This window comes from Rhizopus delemar, genomic scaffold, assembly GCF_000149305.1.
Source record: "Rhizopus delemar RA 99-880 supercont3.7 genomic scaffold, whole genome shotgun sequence".
NCBI classification, from domain to species: Eukaryota; Fungi; Mucoromycota; class Mucoromycetes; order Mucorales; family Rhizopodaceae; genus Rhizopus; species Rhizopus delemar.
This window is the reverse complement of record NW_027137833.1, coordinates 1,614,641-1,633,741: the sequence shown is the minus strand read 5'-3', so window position 1 is coordinate 1,633,741 and position 19,101 is coordinate 1,614,641. Positions and strand designations below refer to the sequence as shown.

General features: G+C 34.5%; 10 protein-coding genes across 10 annotated transcripts; 7 read left to right on the top strand and 3 right to left on the bottom strand.

Moving 5' to 3' along the window:
- Positions 1-825: 825 nt before the first annotated feature.
- On the top strand, positions 826-1,669 carry RO3G_09817 (calcium-binding protein NCS-1; the record flags this gene model as incomplete). The annotated part of the gene is made up of 6 exons (XM_067664402.1): positions 826-889; positions 954-978; positions 1,028-1,245; positions 1,303-1,313; positions 1,370-1,525; positions 1,571-1,669. 6 exons carry the CDS (start codon positions 826-828, stop codon positions 1,667-1,669), a joined length of 573 nt encoding a protein of 190 aa, XP_067520503.1.
- A 498-nt stretch (positions 1,670-2,167) lies between these two features.
- RO3G_09816 (uncharacterized protein) lies at positions 2,168-3,311 on the top strand (the record flags this gene model as incomplete). The annotated part of the gene is made up of 2 exons (XM_067664401.1): positions 2,168-2,912; positions 3,025-3,311. The coding sequence occupies 2 exons, from the start codon at positions 2,168-2,170 to the stop codon at positions 3,309-3,311; spliced, it is 1,032 nt and encodes a 343-aa protein (XP_067520502.1).
- A 903-nt stretch (positions 3,312-4,214) lies between these two features.
- Positions 4,215-5,439, top strand: RO3G_09815 (uncharacterized protein; the record flags this gene model as incomplete). The annotated part of the gene is made up of 5 exons (XM_067664400.1): positions 4,215-4,229; positions 4,474-4,664; positions 4,717-4,946; positions 5,141-5,226; positions 5,344-5,439. The coding sequence occupies 5 exons, from the start codon at positions 4,215-4,217 to the stop codon at positions 5,437-5,439; spliced, it is 618 nt and encodes a 205-aa protein (XP_067520501.1).
- A 908-nt stretch (positions 5,440-6,347) lies between these two features.
- On the bottom strand, positions 6,348-7,120 carry RO3G_09814 (uncharacterized protein; the record flags this gene model as incomplete). The annotated part of the gene is made up of 4 exons (XM_067664399.1): positions 6,348-6,502; positions 6,593-6,709; positions 6,762-6,801; positions 6,875-7,120. The coding sequence occupies 4 exons, from the start codon at positions 7,118-7,120 to the stop codon at positions 6,348-6,350; spliced, it is 558 nt and encodes a 185-aa protein (XP_067520500.1).
- Positions 7,121-8,019: 899 nt separating this feature from the next.
- On the bottom strand, positions 8,020-8,275 carry RO3G_09813 (uncharacterized protein; the record flags this gene model as incomplete). Its single annotated transcript, XM_067664398.1, has 2 exons — positions 8,020-8,169; positions 8,210-8,275. 2 exons carry the CDS (start codon positions 8,273-8,275, stop codon positions 8,020-8,022), a joined length of 216 nt encoding a protein of 71 aa, XP_067520499.1.
- Positions 8,276-11,280: 3,005 nt separating this feature from the next.
- Positions 11,281-11,539, top strand: RO3G_09812 (uncharacterized protein; the record flags this gene model as incomplete). The annotated part of the gene is made up of 2 exons (XM_067664397.1): positions 11,281-11,440; positions 11,511-11,539. 2 exons carry the CDS (start codon positions 11,281-11,283, stop codon positions 11,537-11,539), a joined length of 189 nt encoding a protein of 62 aa, XP_067520498.1.
- A 465-nt stretch (positions 11,540-12,004) lies between these two features.
- On the bottom strand, positions 12,005-13,500 carry RO3G_09811 (uncharacterized protein; the record flags this gene model as incomplete). Its single annotated transcript, XM_067664396.1, has 2 exons — positions 12,005-13,071; positions 13,116-13,500. The coding sequence occupies 2 exons, from the start codon at positions 13,498-13,500 to the stop codon at positions 12,005-12,007; spliced, it is 1,452 nt and encodes a 483-aa protein (XP_067520497.1).
- Positions 13,501-14,724: 1,224 nt separating this feature from the next.
- On the top strand, positions 14,725-14,847 carry RO3G_09810 (uncharacterized protein; the record flags this gene model as incomplete). Its single annotated transcript, XM_067664395.1, has 1 exon — positions 14,725-14,847. The coding sequence occupies one exon, from the start codon at positions 14,725-14,727 to the stop codon at positions 14,845-14,847; it is 123 nt and encodes a 40-aa protein (XP_067520496.1).
- Positions 14,848-15,319: 472 nt separating this feature from the next.
- On the top strand, positions 15,320-15,916 carry RO3G_09809 (uncharacterized protein; the record flags this gene model as incomplete). The annotated part of the gene is made up of 2 exons (XM_067664394.1): positions 15,320-15,513; positions 15,661-15,916. The coding sequence occupies 2 exons, from the start codon at positions 15,320-15,322 to the stop codon at positions 15,914-15,916; spliced, it is 450 nt and encodes a 149-aa protein (XP_067520495.1).
- A 2,100-nt stretch (positions 15,917-18,016) lies between these two features.
- RO3G_09808 (uncharacterized protein) lies at positions 18,017-19,072 on the top strand (the record flags this gene model as incomplete). Its single annotated transcript, XM_067664393.1, has 2 exons — positions 18,017-18,149; positions 18,210-19,072. The coding sequence occupies 2 exons, from the start codon at positions 18,017-18,019 to the stop codon at positions 19,070-19,072; spliced, it is 996 nt and encodes a 331-aa protein (XP_067520494.1).
- Positions 19,073-19,101: the final 29 nt, after the last annotated feature.

Sequence of the window (19,101 nt, the reverse complement as noted above, 5' to 3'; positions counted from 1 at the left end):
AGTTTAATTTCTACGAGCTTGTCTATTATATTTTTTTTGTTTGAAAGCAAGAGTGTTTATGTTAAACGAAGTCTCGGTCAATCTTCATAGGTAAAGGCTGTAGAAAACAAGGTATTTATAGATATCTCTGATAGTACAGTTGAGCATACCCTGTGTTTTTGTAGGAGATATATATATGTACGACTTTTGATATATGTACTCTGGAAATAATAATAATAACCACATACAATGTAGTTTTGCATTAATAATTATGCTGACTCTTATCTTAAAGGCCTTTTTTTTTTTAAAAAAAAAAAGTTTGTTTAAAAAATTATTATTGCTAAAAACAATATTACTGTCAATATCAGTTTATGTGCTCGCAATTCAAAAGTACAGGTTGGCTTGTGAACGTTCTGATGTGTGTTAGTGGAAGGGCATTCTGGATAAATCCGTGCTTGGCTTGTCCTGATGAATAAATTAAATAGATATATAACTAAAATGCTTCTGAGAGGTGACCAACTGATTATTTTTGTTGACCGGTTTATCTTCAGACATGCGAGTGAATGGCTTCTTTTCTTAAATTGAACTACTTTAAAAAATCTTTTGAACTTTTTTCAATTGGCAGTGGAAGGATTGTATCTCTTATGAATCTATTCTTTTTTTTTTTTTTTTTTTCTGGCTTGATAGCTGAGACATTTGTCCCATCTCACAGTTTGAATGCACAACAAAATCTTGATTGGTCAAATAGAAATTTTGAACTTTTATTGAATTTCAAACACAAATCATTGTAATTGTTAAATTCTTGTAATTCCCTTTTTTCCACTTCATTTTTTTTTCCCACTTGCAATGGGAAACGCAAAAAGTAAACTTAGTCCAGAACAATTAAGCGAACTGCAAAAGGCAACTTATTGTAAGTAGCACTCAACTAAACTGTGTATGCTATATATAAGGATATTAATATGTTCATAAAAAAGTCGAAAAGAAAGAATTGCAGCAGTGGTAAAATAACGATAAAAAAAAATGTAGATATACTCAACTGCTTACAAAGGTACAAAGGATTCATAAAGGATTGTCCGTCAGGGCAACTAGACAAGCCCGAATTTCAAAAGATTTATAAACAATTTTTCCCATTTGGTGATCCTTCTCGGTTTGCAGACTATGTATTCAATGTATTTGATGGTGATAGGAACGGATTTATCGATTTTAAAGAGTTTATTTGTGCATTATCTGTGACTAGTAGAGGAAGAGTAGATGAAAAGTTATACTGTAAATAGTAGTAAAGAGGGAATAAAGAGTGGATCAAGACTAATTGTTCTCTTTTAGGGGCATTTCAAGTAATCGATTCGATCGATCGATGTATCCATTTGCTAACAACTTATTTACTTTATAGTTGTATGATATTGATAATGATGGATATATTACACAAGATGAAATGCTACATATTGTAGACGCAATTTATAAAATGGTAGGAAGCATGGTCAAGTTACCACCAGACGAAGATACACCAGAGAAAAGAGTGAAAAAGATTTTTGATCTAATGGATAATGTAAATAATTCATACAATATAATTGGATTACTAATAATAAATTAGGATAAAGATGGTCGTTTATCAATGGAAGAATTTAAAGAAGGATCAAAGAAGGATCCAACTATATTACAAGCATTGAATTTGTATGACGGAATGGTTTAAAAGAAAAAGAAGAATAAGAATAACTGGAAAATTCTGTACAATAAAAAAGAGCAGTAATAGAATTTTCTTTTTTGCGTGTGAACAGCGATCATTTGTGGATGACTTCCTTACTTTTGGGCAGTCACAGAGAGAACATTTATTTAATTTTGCCTATTAGAAAGTCAAGTTGGGTGAGATCGCATTATTACAGTCGTTCCAATACCAAAGGGCGGCCAATAAAAAAAATCAAAGTTGGTCAAATTGTTCTCAAAGTGCGGCTTTCATTTTCTCAAAAGGGCGACTTTCTTTTCTTCAAAGGACGGTTTTGTTTTTAAAAAATGAGCAGTCGGTTTTATTATGAAGATGGACAAGGAAAAATCGTAGATGAGCAGGGGAATGATGCGATGGATTGGGATGACACTGTAACTCCTTTCCATTTAACAACATTAACTCGCATTAGACAATACTGTGAAATGCAAGAAGTGGGAGCAGGAGCCAGATGTGGAATTTGATGCAAAAATGGAAGAAATGTCAGAGACAGTCAAACAGCAGACCAAGAGCTATTATAATTCAAACGAACAAAAGCTTCTTTTTGTATATATGAATAGAGTTAAACTATTTAATGCTGCGAAATCTGGCCGCTTAGCAGGCGGTATCGCCGAACGAACGGCTCAAAAGTGGGCTAAAAGACTTAAAGAAGATAAGGACTGGAATATTTTGGAGAAGCAGACAAACCTAGTCAATAGACCGAAGCCCCAGCTAGGACAAGAGCATAAAACCCACCTCATAAATTTTTACGATGACAACCCGCAAGCGCGATTAATTGGTGCAGTGGATTCTCTCACTCATAGCTTTGCAGACTTGAGTATAAAGAAGAGTACTGTTCATAACTTTTTGAAATCTGAGTGCAATCTTTCTTTCAAAAGAGTCACACTTCGACCAGTCGCTAGAAACGATACTACAAAGATTGCTGCTCGATTAGCTTGGGTTAAGCACTGGACTATGACAGATATGAATTACCTAGGAAACTGTGTTTTTGTTGATGAATCTGCTTTTAATATTAACATGCGGCCTTCAGGTGGTTGGTCTGAAAAAGGAACACCAGCTATTGTAACTACCCCATCTACAAGAGCAATATCACATACGGTACTAGGTGCCATTTCTGCTAGGTTTATTGTGTCTATGGAACTTCGAAGCCCCCAAGAGGAATGGTCGAAGCGCATCAAGATCGACTACGGTAACCGCAAAAGAAAAGCACCCGATGGTAAAAAAAAAACCTGCTTCAAAAGGCACTGTTGCTGGGCATTATCTTAAATTTCTTGATAAAATCATGAATGAGATGGACTGCTTTCCTGAGTTGAAGGACCATTACATAGTTATGGATAATGCGCCTATTCACACAGCTAAAGAAATAGATGAACTTATAACCAAAAGAGGGCATAAGTCTATTTATCTTCCTCCCTATTCCCCAGAGCTCAATCCAATTGAGCAGTTTTGGGCAATAGTTAAGAACAAAGTCAAACGTAGTCGGTTTGAGGATAAAGAAGACTTGTTTACGAGAGTTACTGAAGCCTGTAATTCTGTCCCTCCCAATCACCTACATGCGTTTGTTCAGCACTCTGTGAATGTGTTCGAAAAGTGTTTAAATGGAAAACCTATTTAGATAAACCCCTAATAAATAAAAGCGTTGTTCACTACTGATAGATGGCTCAAATTTCTAAAAAAAAACCGCCCTTTGTGAAAATGAAAGCCGCACTTCGAGTTGAGAAAAATTTGACCGAACTTTGATTTTTTTTTTTGGCATTGGAACGACTGTACACTATTGTTTCTAATGTCGACATGAAAATGACGTATTGTACTGTATGTAAATAGCAAATGCAAATTTTTGTCGACGACACTTACAAAAAGTGACGTAAGCCTTTTGCAAGATGCGCGTCAGTACGTCGTATACCTTACCGTTTTTCTTTGATGTAGTGATTTTAACTTTTCTTCTAAAAACTCACCACATCAATGTCAATAAGGGAATGCTCTACAGTAGATTGTTTTTGTGTTTTTGTTTTATGAGATGATTAGCTGAAAGAGTGATCACCCGTATAAGTGTGAGATCGACGACGAGATGAATAACACGGGAGTATTAAATGCGGAAGAGGTACAGGAGAGATTCCATCGGAAATGAGTAGTTCTTGCAAGGAGGCAGACAAAAGTTGATTAGCAGAACTTATTGTGGCATAAGTGGTAAAAGGACGTTGATCGAAGATCGAGGACCAGTGGTTGTGCCAGACAGCTAACAGGATACTACCAAAGAAGATTGAAGGCTCTTGAATAGCAGTGGGGCGGCAAGTAGGAAACTGCAAGAGAAAAAGGGCGCATCGTAACGAGTAGGTCGAGAAAGGCTGTTCAAACTGCGAGACCCAGAGGGACGACCAAACGGCAAGTTTGCGAGGACATGAAATGTTAAACTTGCAACTTTGAACAATAATTTGAGCGATTTAAAACAACTGTACATTTGTCATATTTTATCTAGAGGTGCTAAACTGATACTTTCTTTCCTATAGCTCGCTCTCCTATGTTTTTCCTGCAAGTAAGTTTGATGAGGAAAAATGTGCCTTCAAACGCTTGCAAGAGGAGGAAAGACAAAAAATCCTCGATAATTTTTATGCTGGCTTAATTATCAACAGAGCCACATCAAACGCCGTGTTGTACTGCAAGGATGTTGCCGATGCAAGTATCTTTCAAATAATAAAAGGAGGTCTTCATAGTGAATATTACTCTTCTTTGAAAACCTCCCAATGAGTGAAATATAAACTTTCTAACATTGTTAATAGGGAGAAGAAGATGCTTCATTGGAAGCCACAAGCGAGATGGAAATAACAATCAAAAACTGCTGCAACCGTTTTATTCGCAGCAGTTTCAACATTGTCATAAATTCCGAGGCTGCTTTTATTAAAAAGCATTTGCAGCCTTTTATTGATGTCGTTTTCTTGGAAAATGACATAAAAAACCTCATATATAATTGGTACTGTTTATATATACAATGTTTATCTGAGCTAACTCTAACTTTTAAATAGTACTGATGCGCCAATTGACGATCGCAGGAAGCCTGATATCGCCTTTGGAATCAGCTACAAGGGTAAAGGCAGGTTCTTCTTTTTTGTTGAAGTGAAGCGTCCAGGACAAGTTAGCCTTTATCAAGACGAGGACGATTATGTCAAGCTACTAAAGCAGATGAAAACCAGCGTGGATGTGCAAATCGACTTGGGGATTCACAACCCAACTTCACTTGGCCTGCTGGTAGAAGGTATATTAATATTTGTGATAAACTCAACTACTCCTAGATTTCTTTTGATTATAAGTATGGAAAGTTAAGATTGTTGTTTTGGTGCATAGTCTAGGATAAAGCTAATTACCATACTGAAATCTCAAGATATCTTTGAATACGCTGAGCGAAACTTTATATGTATGTGTGTTTTGACTCAAACTTTGTAACAATAGGCTTTAGCTGCACCTTGTATATGATGCATATCAAGGATGAAGGGGTGTACATCCCTGTACAAATAAAGAGGTTCTTCCTTCCGGAAGTAAGGGAGAACTTGGTGAACGTTCCGTCTGTTGTGGAAGGCTTCTTTTTTATGAAGGTATATTATCTAGAGAAAAAAGAAGACTAAATACATTGCTGATACTGTTATATTTTACAGGAGAAGCTTCTCGAGTTTAAAGAAAAACTTATGGAAAGAAAAAGCAAAGTCTTCGTTGGTTGGAAGAAGGGAACGTACTATGCTAAATCAGAATAACTCTATGACTTAAGCCCCAATGCCACTCCTTTAATTATGCAAACAACATGATCTAGTACTTTATGCAACCATGACCAATTATTAAATATGCACTCATTATGTAAAATATATATTATCCAATAATTAACTTTATAACTATGTGTAATAATTTGACTGATTGAATTTTAAGTGTTGTTAAGAGTGTTGTATAATGTACGTTTATCAGTCATTATGCAATAAACATTAGACAATATAAAAAAAAATAAAAAGTATAAAAACTGTTAGACAAAAAAAACCCCCCTTGGGGAAAAGGCAAACCGCCTTTTGAAAATTAGAAACCAAGTATTGAAAAAATAAAAACTGCCTATTAAGAAAATACTACAAAGCTGGAACTAGGGTAACATCCATTTTAAGGAAAATAGGCTTGGAAAACAAGAGTCGCTTGAAATCACACATCTATTTTTTGTAATTTTATATATATATATATTTTTTACTCTCACTATAAAAAAGTATAGCAAATGCAAAGATAATATTCAGCATGAATAAAACGTATTTGATGATCGTTGAAACCATACGATTGTTTTATTTTGTTATCATTTGTATGCTAGCTTTTTCTCTTATTTTCTAAACACGGTCTAATCTTATATTGAAAAATGTGATACATTAACGAGTTCCTTGTACTGTTCTCAGTGGTCCTTTATCAGATATATATATAAGACACAAACCATATCTTTACTGTAAATAATTCCAAAATAAAATAGGTGTAAGCATGTTCTTTTAATTTGTTATTATATAGACAGATTATTCTCTTTCTTCTAAATCTATATTCAATACATCAGTAGATTTATGGGGCGTATGTCTGTCTATAAAAATAGGCGTATGTAGTGCAAGCTGTTTCTCTATAAAAATGTGTGTAAATGGCTCTAACTCTAGAATGGCTTTTGTCCAACAGCCACAGTGAAAACTGATTCAGTCTTTTTTCTACTTTCCATATATCTTGTCTTCATCTCTTCAAACTCTTCATCTGTTTGTAAACCATGTACTTCCATCAAGAAGGGTTTGCATGATACTACACTGCTATGTACTATATATTGAAATTCTTTTGAAAGTGGATGATTTTCTATATTGTTTTGTTAAAATACACTTCTCTTTGTATTTTTTTTTTATTACTTACCAAGAGGTACCCCTTTTCTCAGACTTTCTTTTGTAATAAACCTTGTCTTGTCAAGCAAGATCGATAAATGATCGCTTACTTCTGAATCATAATCATTATATTCCATAATAATTTTAACTACAAATAAAGTTGCATAAAAATTTTTCGTTTTTTTGTGCATAATGTTTACGTTTAGAAGTGTATTCTTTGATAAAATCATCGCCTTGATCCTAAACAGTAAGTTGTTAATGATTACGAGAATTTTTTTTTTGTGTAAATTAATACCATTAACTGTGGTTCTACCAATTGAACAAATCCGCCTGGTTTCAATAAACGATAGATTTCATTCAAGCTTTCAATATATTGTGTACGATTGAAGGTCACTAGAAATAATCTCATTTGTATTAAATCAAATGAATTATCTTCAAATGGAAGACCTGCCAATACATCTGCTTCTTTAAATGTTACATTGGCAGGCCGAATGTCTTGTGGAAAGAGTGGTAGTTTATCAACGCCGATGAATTGAGTATGTGAATGTTCAGTAGCCATATCCTACATATTCAAAGTTTAAAACTAAAACTGTGTGTAATAAAGATCTGCTACCATAACCCAACTACCAGGACCACAACCAATGTCCAATACTCTAGTTGTACTTAATTCAAAGTCAATATTTTCATTAATTACCGGTAAAGTATTTCTGTTATAAGCAAATCAATAATTGTTTTAATACACGCACATTGCTTTTTTTTTTCGCTTACTTTTCAAATAAAGCTTTTAATGCAAAATGATTCTAAAAATATGTTAGTTTCTACTTATTTTGTTTACATAAACATATGTGTACACACATTCATCATTCTATCACTTGCTGACTTTTGATGTACATTAAAACATAATAAAGAAGGGTCCAATGATGTAGTAGAAGTTCGAGTATCATTTATATTCAAATTTTGTTGAATCGAATCGCCTTTTGATGAATTTTTGGTGACTGAATTTCTTTTTCTTGGCTTCATAACGCCTTGTGGTATTGATATCTTTGTGCCCATTATTTATTATGAAAAAGGAAAGGAAGGAAAAAAGAAGGTAAATTAAACTTTTTTTATTACAGATTTTCACTTCAAATTCAACCAATAAAAAATAAAATTCGATCAAATCAACTTGCCTATTTCGTCTATTTGTGTACCTTTATTTCGACTAAAAATAAAACAAGTTTGACCAAGTTGCAATAAGCTTTCAACTGCATGGTTGAATAAAAGAAGCCATTGTTTACTTAAACAACACTCAAAGAAGGATTAGTAATGCCTAACCCAGCCTTGACAGTCCTCCGAAGCCTCTCTTATTCTTGCTACAAAGTTGTCGCGACCTGACATTGGAGATTTGCGAACAACTGACTTTACCTTGACCCAAAGCTTTTTTTTTGGGGGGGTTTAAGAAACAATTTCTCTGTATGACTAAGCTAAGACAATGGCAGGTAACACGGTTGTGCTAAAAAGCCTTGGATCACCGCTAATGGTTATTTGCTTCTTGTCACTTTTGATATACATATTTTGAAGGTCTGTCAAATTGTAAAAGCACAATTGAGAGTATTGCATTAATGAAGCCTACTGTTCTCAGTCAACTAGAATAATTGCTTCACTTTACACGATCAAGCAGGTTATCCAACATGTCTTTCAGGATCCTAGGCAATTTGATATATCCCTCAACCATTGTTTTAGTAACATAAACATCTTCATTCTTTGGCTCAACTTCAGTAGTGTCAAATTCGTAAGGGACTTCATCATTGATCTGGTAGGTACGAAAAAAAACAAACCACAACGGTGTCCATGTTTCATTGCATTCATTTGGTCAAAAGCACCAATTGATCGTATTCGATTTTTTTTTTTCGTCAAAAAGCCAGTAGATTCACCAATAACGGTTTCAATATTTTTCAACTTATTGAAAGAGGTCTCAATCATAAGCCATATATGGTATATATACCATGTTTCTTTATGTTCTCTATCTAAATTTTCATTTTCATATTTGCGAACAAGAGTAAGCAACATAATTAACCCAATCAATATCGAATTTATCTTCATTATCGAAATCTTTTTTTAAAAAATGATATTATCCAAGCACTTTTCGTAGCTAATTAAGATTACTTAAATTATAATGGTTGATGTGTTGCTTTAAATCCTATGAGATCACTGTCATGTTCTTTTTTCGAAAGTTGTGAATTTTATTCAATTCCTCCGGTGTAAAAATCTAGTATTTTAAATAATTTTCATCATCAGGGTCTATTATTAACGATTTACTTGGATGATCATTGATATCATATTGAGAGCCAGATGTAAACAATTCGTTATCTACGAACTTTCTTGTTGATAGCATCCATTTTTTATTGCTGTCCAAACATTGGAGACTATTTACAAGAACTCTGTCATTATTAGCATTTTCAGAGCAATCATTATCAGTATCAATGGTCTGCTTTTCACTCCTTTCTACTAATTTTTTTGTAAATTCAAGCTCTTGGTTCTTTAATGATGTCTTGAAATATAGCTTGTTGTTCATAAGCTTTTGCCTTTGTTTAAAGTAGAAATGTTGCTTTATTGATATTGTACTCATGTCCTGCAATTTATTTTGAAGAATGCAACTATGTTCTTGCATAGTTGATATCTTGGCCATATGGAGTATCGCCTTGGTAGAATATCGAAGCGAGCTGCATAGATACGTGTTTTGGGCATCTTTGATTTGTATAGTGAGGAAAGAAGGGATCTCTGTAATAGCCAGACCGTACTCTTGCTGGGCGTGAACTATTTGGGAATATAAACGTGTGGAGAGAAGAGGATCAAAGCCTTTAGAGTATAAATCAATGGACAATAGGATTGATTCAAAATGGAAAGAGCCTTTGCGTTATTTACATTGAGCACTGCTAAGCCATTGATGTAATCACCAGGACAGAAGGAGATCCCAAGGTGAGGGACAAGAATGATTGTGAGGAGATTGTTTCGTTATGAAGTGTGTAAAGGGTAGGTTTTACGGTTGGATCTATTCTGATATACTTGCTAGGATTCCATCTATTCCTAATCGGTAACCGGGATCTTCACAAGCCTTCATTAGGTCGATCATTTGGTCTTTGTCTGCTATAAGGACAGCATCATCAGCATAGAGAAGACATATCAGGGAAGAGGTCATTTGTATTGGAGAGAGATTTTCAGACAGTGGTTGTGTGCAAAATAGCCCTGGCAGATCGTTAATGTATATGGAATAAAGGAATGGAGAGAGAATAGATTCTTGAAGGTCGCCAGTGACCGGTGAGAAACGAGTGGAAACGGTATTATTGAAAATGATTTCCATCTGGACATCATCTAGCATATTTTTGGAGCAGGACAGTGAGTGGTGCTGAAGTGATTCCTTCAAGCTTTCTTCGTATGTGGCGGCAATCAACTGTATGGTATGCTTACTTTATATCTGGGATGGTCAAAATTGGTGTGGCACGATAGTAATGGCGACGAATGTTACATACCATGCTAGACAAAGAATTTGATCAAGCCACCTTCTAGCTTCACGAAAACAATCCTGTGCTAATTCTAAAGTAGAACTATTATCGATAAGATGTTGATAGAGATAGCGTTCCAGAAGCTTACGCAAGATAGAAGCAAGACGGGTCGGTATGTGTTTGTCAAGTTCAGTAAGGTCTCTCTTCTTATGGGTGGGCATAACTTATGCTACTCGTTAGTTGGTGGGTGTGTATGACCATATCCAGCATAAACGGAAGAGGAAGTACAGGATGGTTACAAGGTGAGATCGTAAAAGGGACAGCATTCCTTGGCGTAGATGATCAGGGCCGGGGGCCTTACTTAGTAGTAGTCTTTTGTAACTTTCAGCGATGTCATCAGGAGTAATAGGGCAAGCGTCTTCTTCAAAAAGTCTGAAGATAGTCTGGTGTGAGGAATTTTGGTCAGCTTCTTGAAGTGGGTTGCTCTGAGTAGATAGACTGCAAATGAGAGCTCATGGCATTGGCTGCGTGTTGAGGGCCGTCTAAAGTGGAAAATGAGGACTTTGAAGTTCTGTTTTTACGAATCTTACAGAATTTAGCAATAGCCTTGGTATGCTCACCTTGTTTCATTTATTCGCAGAATTGTCGCCATGTTTCTTTTTGTCGTTGGAGCACCACCCTTCATAGATGGACTTTAGTCTCTTGGTGAAGTCATCAGAATTTAAGACAATCGAGTTCTCGTCCCCTTCTTCACTTTCTGTAGCAGTGTTCCTTGAAGTCAAAGACTTTTTGCATTTCAGCAGTCTAAAATTGTTGAAATGTATTATTTTGCTGCAGATCAGTTCTTCCATAAACTATGTCTAAAGACTGATTGATAGCATTGTATAGGTTGATATTAATATCTTCAATGTATCTTGCTGTGAAGGTTTTATCAACAAAAGAAGGAAAGGAATGAGGGAATAAATTATATGTAAGATGGCAGAAGGTTTGTTGATATTTGGCCATGTTCTTATCGTTCTTCAATCGATCCATGTGTTAAGCTCTCTTTTCGGTGGAAGAGGCAGGATGCTGGAAGCATGTGTCTGAAAGGAAAGTATAATAAACTTGTTATAAGAATCAAGCGAGAGGACATTATGTATGATCAATTGTGAACTGACGAGTTCATCTGTGCTAATAAAATAATCAATATTTCTGTTGTCACTACAAGCCATATAGGTAGGTGATTCATATTTTAATCATGAGATTCAACCCCACTGCTGCAAAAATACTTCCGCGATATATAAGGAAGCTGTCACCTGTATACATGCCTATTCTTGCGTTTAGGTCGCCACAAACTATGATGGAAGTGGCATTGGGAGAGTTTAAAGGGGAGTTGTTCAAGCACGGCGGACACGTCTGTATGGAATAGAGAGCCTGGACCAATATACTATTTTCCGAAATTACTGGCACACTTTCAAAAATCACAAGCGTCTTCCTCAGAGTACCACTTCTCTTGATAAGCATTTCCTTCGTTGGCTCAGTTCTTATCCTTAACTTCCTGATTCTTAACATTTACTTTCATTTTTTTTGCCCCAGTTTCCTAAGGTATTTTTTTCTCTTTTTTCCTTCTTTTAATGGATCTTGTCCTAGCGGCTGTTTGTATTTTTTTTTCCTTTTACACACTATCGTTTGATTGGACTGTGTTACATGAGCACAATAACAAACAATGAAGTTTAAAATAGAAATTGCAGTTGAAAGGATATCATCTTTATTTAAATCAAGGCCACATAAAGAAGCATTTTCTTTTCTTTTTTTCTTTTGTTAATAAATAGAAGGGGGATTTATTGTTGGGGATTGTTCACATTCTAATATATATAAAAAGAAAGAGAGAGAGAGAGAAAAAGTATATTTTTTTTTTATTTTTATATCCACACACACACACACAAATGGATTAAAAAGAGAAGGGGAAGAAGAGATGAGTATTATTGATGATGATGATTATTAAACATTATTTGTTCGTCTAGTGTCTGTTGATGAAAGTAATTATGGTTATTGTTATTTGAGATATCGAATCTTGAACTGGATAAAAATGACAAAATTTCCTCATCTGTCAATTTAGGCACAGAACCTTGCTGCTGTAACATGGCTTCTAATGAAGGATCTGTCCATTCGATATCATTCATTGCTTCTTCAGTATTTGTATTTTCCATATTATCAAATGGATTATAATCATCATCGCGATCAGGTGTAGCTAAAGCAGAAGAAGTGAAAGGAGCATACGACTTTTTATAAACGTGCCCGGATGTGGTTGGGACCGAAGTAGAATAAGAAGGGGATGATAATGAATTGCGTGGTGATGTATAGGGTGTAAATCTTCGATTACTGTTGACCGGTTGAGAAGGAATAGTGAGGGAATTAGGCGGGGGTGAACCGATATGCATGTTGGCTATCGATCGATTTAATGAACCAAGGGATGCAGGTGAGCTTGATAAGAACATGCTTTCAGGTAATGAAGAAGAGTCCATCACGGGTGATTGCTGCTGTTGTTGGTTCAAATATCGATTAGAAATAGGTACACCGTTCGCTCTTGCTTGTTGAATAAAATCACGCTCTTCTTGTAACCTTTGTAGTAAAATGGCCTTTTTACCCGTAGCTGGTTTACCTCTTTGACGTAGCATTTCTTTTAATTCTGAAACTGTTATATCGTTGAAATCTACTTTTACTAGTTGATCATCTAATCTCTTTTGTCTTTGTTCTAAATCAAAAGGTTGGTTTGCATTCGCTCTATGAACTCGTTGAATTTGAATAGGCATTGTACGTGAAGGAAAGGAATGAGAGGCTGATGCAGAGGACGACGACGATGGATTGCTGTTACTGTTTGGAATATTCATACTGGATGTTCCATTGATAGATGCATTGTTGGTTACCTTTTTTGTATTATTACTACTCGTATTCACTTTTCTACTTTCTCTATTATTCAATTTGAGTATGTTCTTGTTATTCAATGTAGGTTCCATAGATGACTTTCGTCGATTTAGCGTAGCATTATCTATTATAATCTTAATAAAGAGCCATATAACAATAACATTTTACCTTCTAATTGCTGTTTTTGTGTCTTTTTGTTATTATAATTCACTCTAAACCTTGCTTGTAATTCTGTAAACCTTCTGTGATGATCAACACTCCCTTCTCCAGAATTCATCATCATCGTACTTTTACTAGGTTGACTTGACCTCTTTCTAGGTATGGACTCTAATTGTATTTGTTGTTGTTGTTGTTGTTGTTGTTGACCAAGCATAGCTGATAGATTAGATCGAACCATAGATGAATCATGTTGTTGTGTTGCTATTTCTTCTTCTTCTTTTGCCAACGTCATACCTCCTGCTGCTCTTGTATCCACTTCTGCTTTTTCTAATAACTGTTGTTGCCTTAAAAAATTGGGGTCAGAAAACAAAATAGAATGCTCTTGCTGTTGCATGTCATTTGTTGGAGGAAAGAAAAAGGAAGTAGGTAAACTATGACTATGTTGTTGCATGTCAAAGTTTAAAAAGGAATTATCATCATAGAAATCATCAAAGGATTGCCCAAATAGTTGATTATTGCTATTGTTGTCCATATAATAACCCCCAGTGTCAAAGTTAGAAGGGTCGTCTTTGTCTTCATTATAAAAGTACATTACTAAAATACAGTAAAAAAGAAAAACAGATAAAAAAAACTTTTTCTTACTTTACGCTTGGGGGAATTTAAAAAAATAATTTTTTTTTTTTTTTTTTTTTTTGCAAGGCATTAGCCAATAAAGCACTCTGGAAAAAGCATTATGCATTTACTATTGCGCATATACAGAAAAATGAAGAGAGTTCAAATGGATTTACGTTAAGATAATATATTTTTATCGGCATTCTTATTTTATTAATTATTATTAAAGAGAGGGAGAAAACGGGGGGGGGGAATGGGGATGCTTCTTGAGCTTATATTTTATAAATAAACCATGTATCGTCTCTTACACACTATACATCCCTTTTGGATTAGATTACCCTATTACGATTCACAGCAGTCACCAAAGTACTCTAATTTCAACTAAAATGAATGTAAGTTGCATAAAGCTAAAGCAATTCATGAAATCTACACACACATACCTCTGTTCCCTTTTGTTCAATCCTCTGTTTTGATGTCTTTTTTAATCGTTTTCAATCCTATCGCAAGGCTCTTTCTCAAATTGCTTAAAGAGCCCTGGCTTAGAAACCACTCAAATGCAGCACACATAAACAATTTAATCGAGATTTGAAACAAAACTCCACTTTTCATTATGTTTCGATTTTCTTTATTTCTTTATACAATGATTTGCGTTTGAAAATAGAATTTTTGGGAAATAAAAATTACTTATTAGACTGGAGATGACAATTTGATACTTAATTATTATTACACTGCTATTATCTTTTTATTATGTTATAACGAAAATATTAAAACTGAGATTATTTTTTTTTCTTTTTTTTTTTTTTTTTTACATTGTAATCATTAAGTATCAAATGTCGTCAACGGTCTCAAGTAATTCTTGAGAGAATTTCATTCGACCTTGAATGGTATTTATGCTGGAGACCCATGCCATTCTTTAGAAATACACTCATAAATCGAAAATACCCTTAAATTAGACAAACTTTACTAGAGCGACTACTGTACATATAGTGCATCCGAAAGTAGCAGCATGAATACAAAACGCAAGACTAACGATGGCTCTGAAGAAATAGCCAAAACGAAGAAGCCCTATCAATCTGAATTTGTAGGAAATACTGAACTCCATTTTGGGGAAATGGAACAAGTTCCTTGAAAATAAGGAAAACCTTTACCCCTATAGCCCAGAATAACACCGTGTCATTCGTTATGGAAAAACTGTTTCATCTAGACCTTCTTTGAATAAGGAGCTTTATGATCAACATGTCAGCCAGTATGAAGAAAAGGAATATCCACTTCCAGAGGTGTGCGTGTCATACATTGATAATGTCATGAATCAACATGATTTGAAAAACTGTAGAAAAACAATTAGAAAAGTACCAGAAGCAGAAGGTGAAGATGAAGATACATTTTTGTTTGTTGAAAATATATTTCAAGCCATATACAATTTCCATACCACTTACAAAGATATCCATGACGGTGAAACCGAATTCAATGGCCTTTTCTTGTTTCCCTTTTTAAAGGCAGTGGCAGCAGCAGTTGCAGCAGAGCTTGGTGCAGCTAAAACTGATTTTTGTTATGGTGAGGTTTGTTTAGAATCGATGTCCACTCAACTAAAGGCGCTAAATATGATGGTCGATGGCCGTAACAAGCATAATGCTGATGGGTTGATCCGAATGTACGGATATAAAAATTTAGAGATCCTCCTCTTAAAAACATCGTCTTATTCTGGATGTAGTGATCATTCCAAATCCAAATTTGACCATCATAAGGGCTTGTTTGGATCTTTAGCCATGATAAAAACAATTGCTGATGAATATCAGTAAGCATCAATCACCACATTTAAAAAAGTAAAAATTATCTTTGCTCATGCAAGTGACACAATAGTATATTAGTGGAGCATGTCATTCGTATCGGACGAAAGCATATATGAACTTTGACTTGAGGATATACATGAAATAAAACCAAGCATCGATGGTAAGTTGGAAGCAATTCCAAATTTTGTCCAATTTTACTGGAAAACAAAAGAATTGTTGAAGCAAACTTCAAGAATAGTAATGGAACTAAAGAAGGATCATGATGCAACATTAGTCAGAAATATGTTCAAGATATCCAGCGATCTTACTTCCACCATTGTAAACCCGTCAATTCTTCGACTTATTGAAGATGAAGATAAAGCCGATATGGATGAGCTTGGGCCTATATTCAAGTCAAGAGGAGAATAAACAACTGTATACAGCATTTAACTTTTCTTACTCGAAAATTTTGTATGTCATTAAATAAAAACTTTTTTTTACTGATTAAATAAATAATGAAATAAACTTAACTTTTGCCATGACTAGTATAAAACGTTTCTTTTCTTTTTTTTTTGAACTTTAGAAAAAACAAACGTAATTAATAAGAGCTATTGAATCTTAGCCAAAAAGTTATAACATTTCTAATACGCAGTATTTGGGAGGCATTATTATTTTTAAACGCAAAACAATGCACGGGGTTTAGGCGTCAAAGGCAAATATACCTTATTTTTCCGCTAACTTTTTATAGCATAGATTCAGCTTTGTATAGTTCACTGCTTTCAAAGAAAGCTACAATAGCAGTCGAATCTTGATTCATTTATTCTTTTTTGGGCATTATTCGGATCAATAAAGAAATAAGAGGCACACGTATCTAAAAAAGATGTAAACCTGATGAAACTATGTTTATTCTAACTGTGGTACTGTAACTAATGAAGTTTGCCATGTTGGAAATCAAAAGGTATGACCCAGTTCTTTTAATTAATTGACTTCAATGAAAGGCTAACTGAATGATCGATAAAATGCAAAAGTCAAAGGCTACTTGTGTCAACCTCATCTACAAAAGACATTTGATGGTTGACTCTGATTGAATTCTTTTCATTTAAATATTTTTTTCTACTACTCGTTAAATCAACTTCAGTCGATAACTGTCAACCTGATGCTTACAGAAATAGAAGGGCATACTTCAAAGCTTTTTATGTCTGTTATTGATTCTCAACATACCCGATACAACTTTAATTGTCATTAAAAGTTTTCTAGCTGCCTACCACTGCCAAGAACAAAAGTAAACGTCCGCTATACTACAGTATTCAAATATTAACTATTCTCGTTAAATGCTTTGTTGTATACACAATGAAAAAAGAAGTCTCGATTTAAATTGGAGAAATTAATTCATTGCAGCCTGAATTTAACAAACGATCATCATTCAATGAGCGCAGAAACTCGTAAGCTGTTCTTGATAAATCCATGATACCTCCCAATCTTTCTGCCAAAACTCAAGAAAATTTATCCTCCTACAGAACAATATTATTAAGAATGTATCATCAAATATCTCACTCAACTTGTTTGAGGAAATAATACGCAGAAAAAAAAGCCCTAATGATTAATAAAGACTTTGTTAGCCAACATAATTATGATAATAAGAGCAGTGTTGATTTACAATTGCTCTTTATCAACGAAAGGAGGGAAGTGTTGTACTATGAAATTTAGATAAATAAAAGCAGAGTGTAGATCACTGAAGATCAGGTATTAAACTCATTGGTTAATAATAGATGTTATGCGCCTTAAATGCTTCAAGGCTCAGGATTTCTCAATCATTTATTTTTTGAAATTATGATTAGCCGACTTCTATTTTTTGTTTATTTTGTATTGAATAGCAATTAGTCGAATAAGAGCAGACAATATTAACAGCACTTTCAGGTAGATTAACCACACTACAATGATTAATTTAACAAGCAGTATAACATACAAGGATATAATTTAGCCAAAGACAATATTTCAATTTGCCATTCTGATGAATTGAAAGAAAATATCAGCAAAAAAAAAAAAAAAAAAAAAAAAATGCAGTTGACCAATCACAATTTCAAACGATAAATGATTTAAGAAATTCTAAAAGGCTGTCTGAACGTTTTTCGATTCCTTCCAGTTCCTTTTGACCTGATTCGAACAATTAAGGGATACTGAAGACACTGGGCACTCATTGAAGTCATTTTGTTGTAAAGATATATTTTTTATCATAAAAGTTGTCGGGCCAAAATTGAGAGTGAGACTTTAACATTGATCCTTCAAATTCAGGCGGAGCAGAGCTGCGTAAAATAGAAATTATGCTATGAGGAACAAACAATGAATCCTGGCATCCCTTTCTTTTTTTCTTCTTCTTTGCGTATTTATTTAACTATTATGTCTACAGTAAATAAAGCAAAAAATTTTATTTATCAATAAATGTTATACAACTGTTTTACTGATATACTTTAGTAGAATAATGACGACATGGAAAATAAGGAAAATGCAATTTCTTTCGCGCAAACCAAAATGTTTAGTCCCTCAAAGGTTGCATTTGACGTGTTCCTCGATGAACTTTTAGATATTCCAATAGAGCCAGCTACAAAACAGACATCTACATCATTATCTAAGAAGCCATTGAATTCAACAATTCAAGCAACCAGTAAAAAAGTGTTTTTAAAAGCACTTTATATATCCAATTTATTTAATATATTTGATATAGAAAAAGAGGCTGTAAAATCAAAGTCGACGTCTAACCCGGAAAACTTACCGAAACAAGAAGCCTTAGTTAATTTTGAAGATCGTGCTTACTTCAACACGAACGGGTCTGTCGATAAAGAATCAAGTATAAAGCAAACCACTTCAGCCTTAGGTATTCCTCGAATTAGTTTCAAAACTGCGAGCGGAAAAACATTAAATCCAGTGTCAGAGGAAGCAACACGAAGAGCACAAGCCTTATTGAATGATCCTCTTGATTCATCGCAGCTAACAAAAGAATCAGCCAGTAACCCATCTACGACCACAGATACTCTTTCAGGGTTTAAAACAGCATCAGGAAAAAACTTGAAGCCTGTTTCAGAAGAATCATTACTTAGAGCAAATGCTTTATTCTCAGATCAAAATGATTTGGATAATGCGTCGAATGAGTCCAATTCGACAGACTCTGTAACAGCACCAGATCGTCTCGGTGTCTTTTTTACAACAGCATTAGGCAAAACGCTGACTGCGCCTAAACAGGAAAGCAAAAACCAAGTAGCCAGGTTATTTGCGCCTCCACAGGAAGAGTTAGAAGATAAGGGTATCAAGCGACCCTTAGATATTGCTTTCACAGAACGAAATATGAATCAACAACCACCACTCTTTTCAAATCAAAGCACTCAGAACAGTGGCAAAATCAGTAACAATAATAGCGACAGTAGCACTAAAAAAAGATTTAAAAAATCTTTGTTTGCAGGAGAAAAGCAAAATAAACCCTTCAAGTCACCCATCATTCGATCGAATATTGAGTTGACAAAGGCTGCCGTGGATAATAAAAGCATACTGCGTACTCGAGGATTATGTGTTTTTGATTTAACAGGCAAATAATTTATTTGTATGCCCTCTTGTATGCCTTT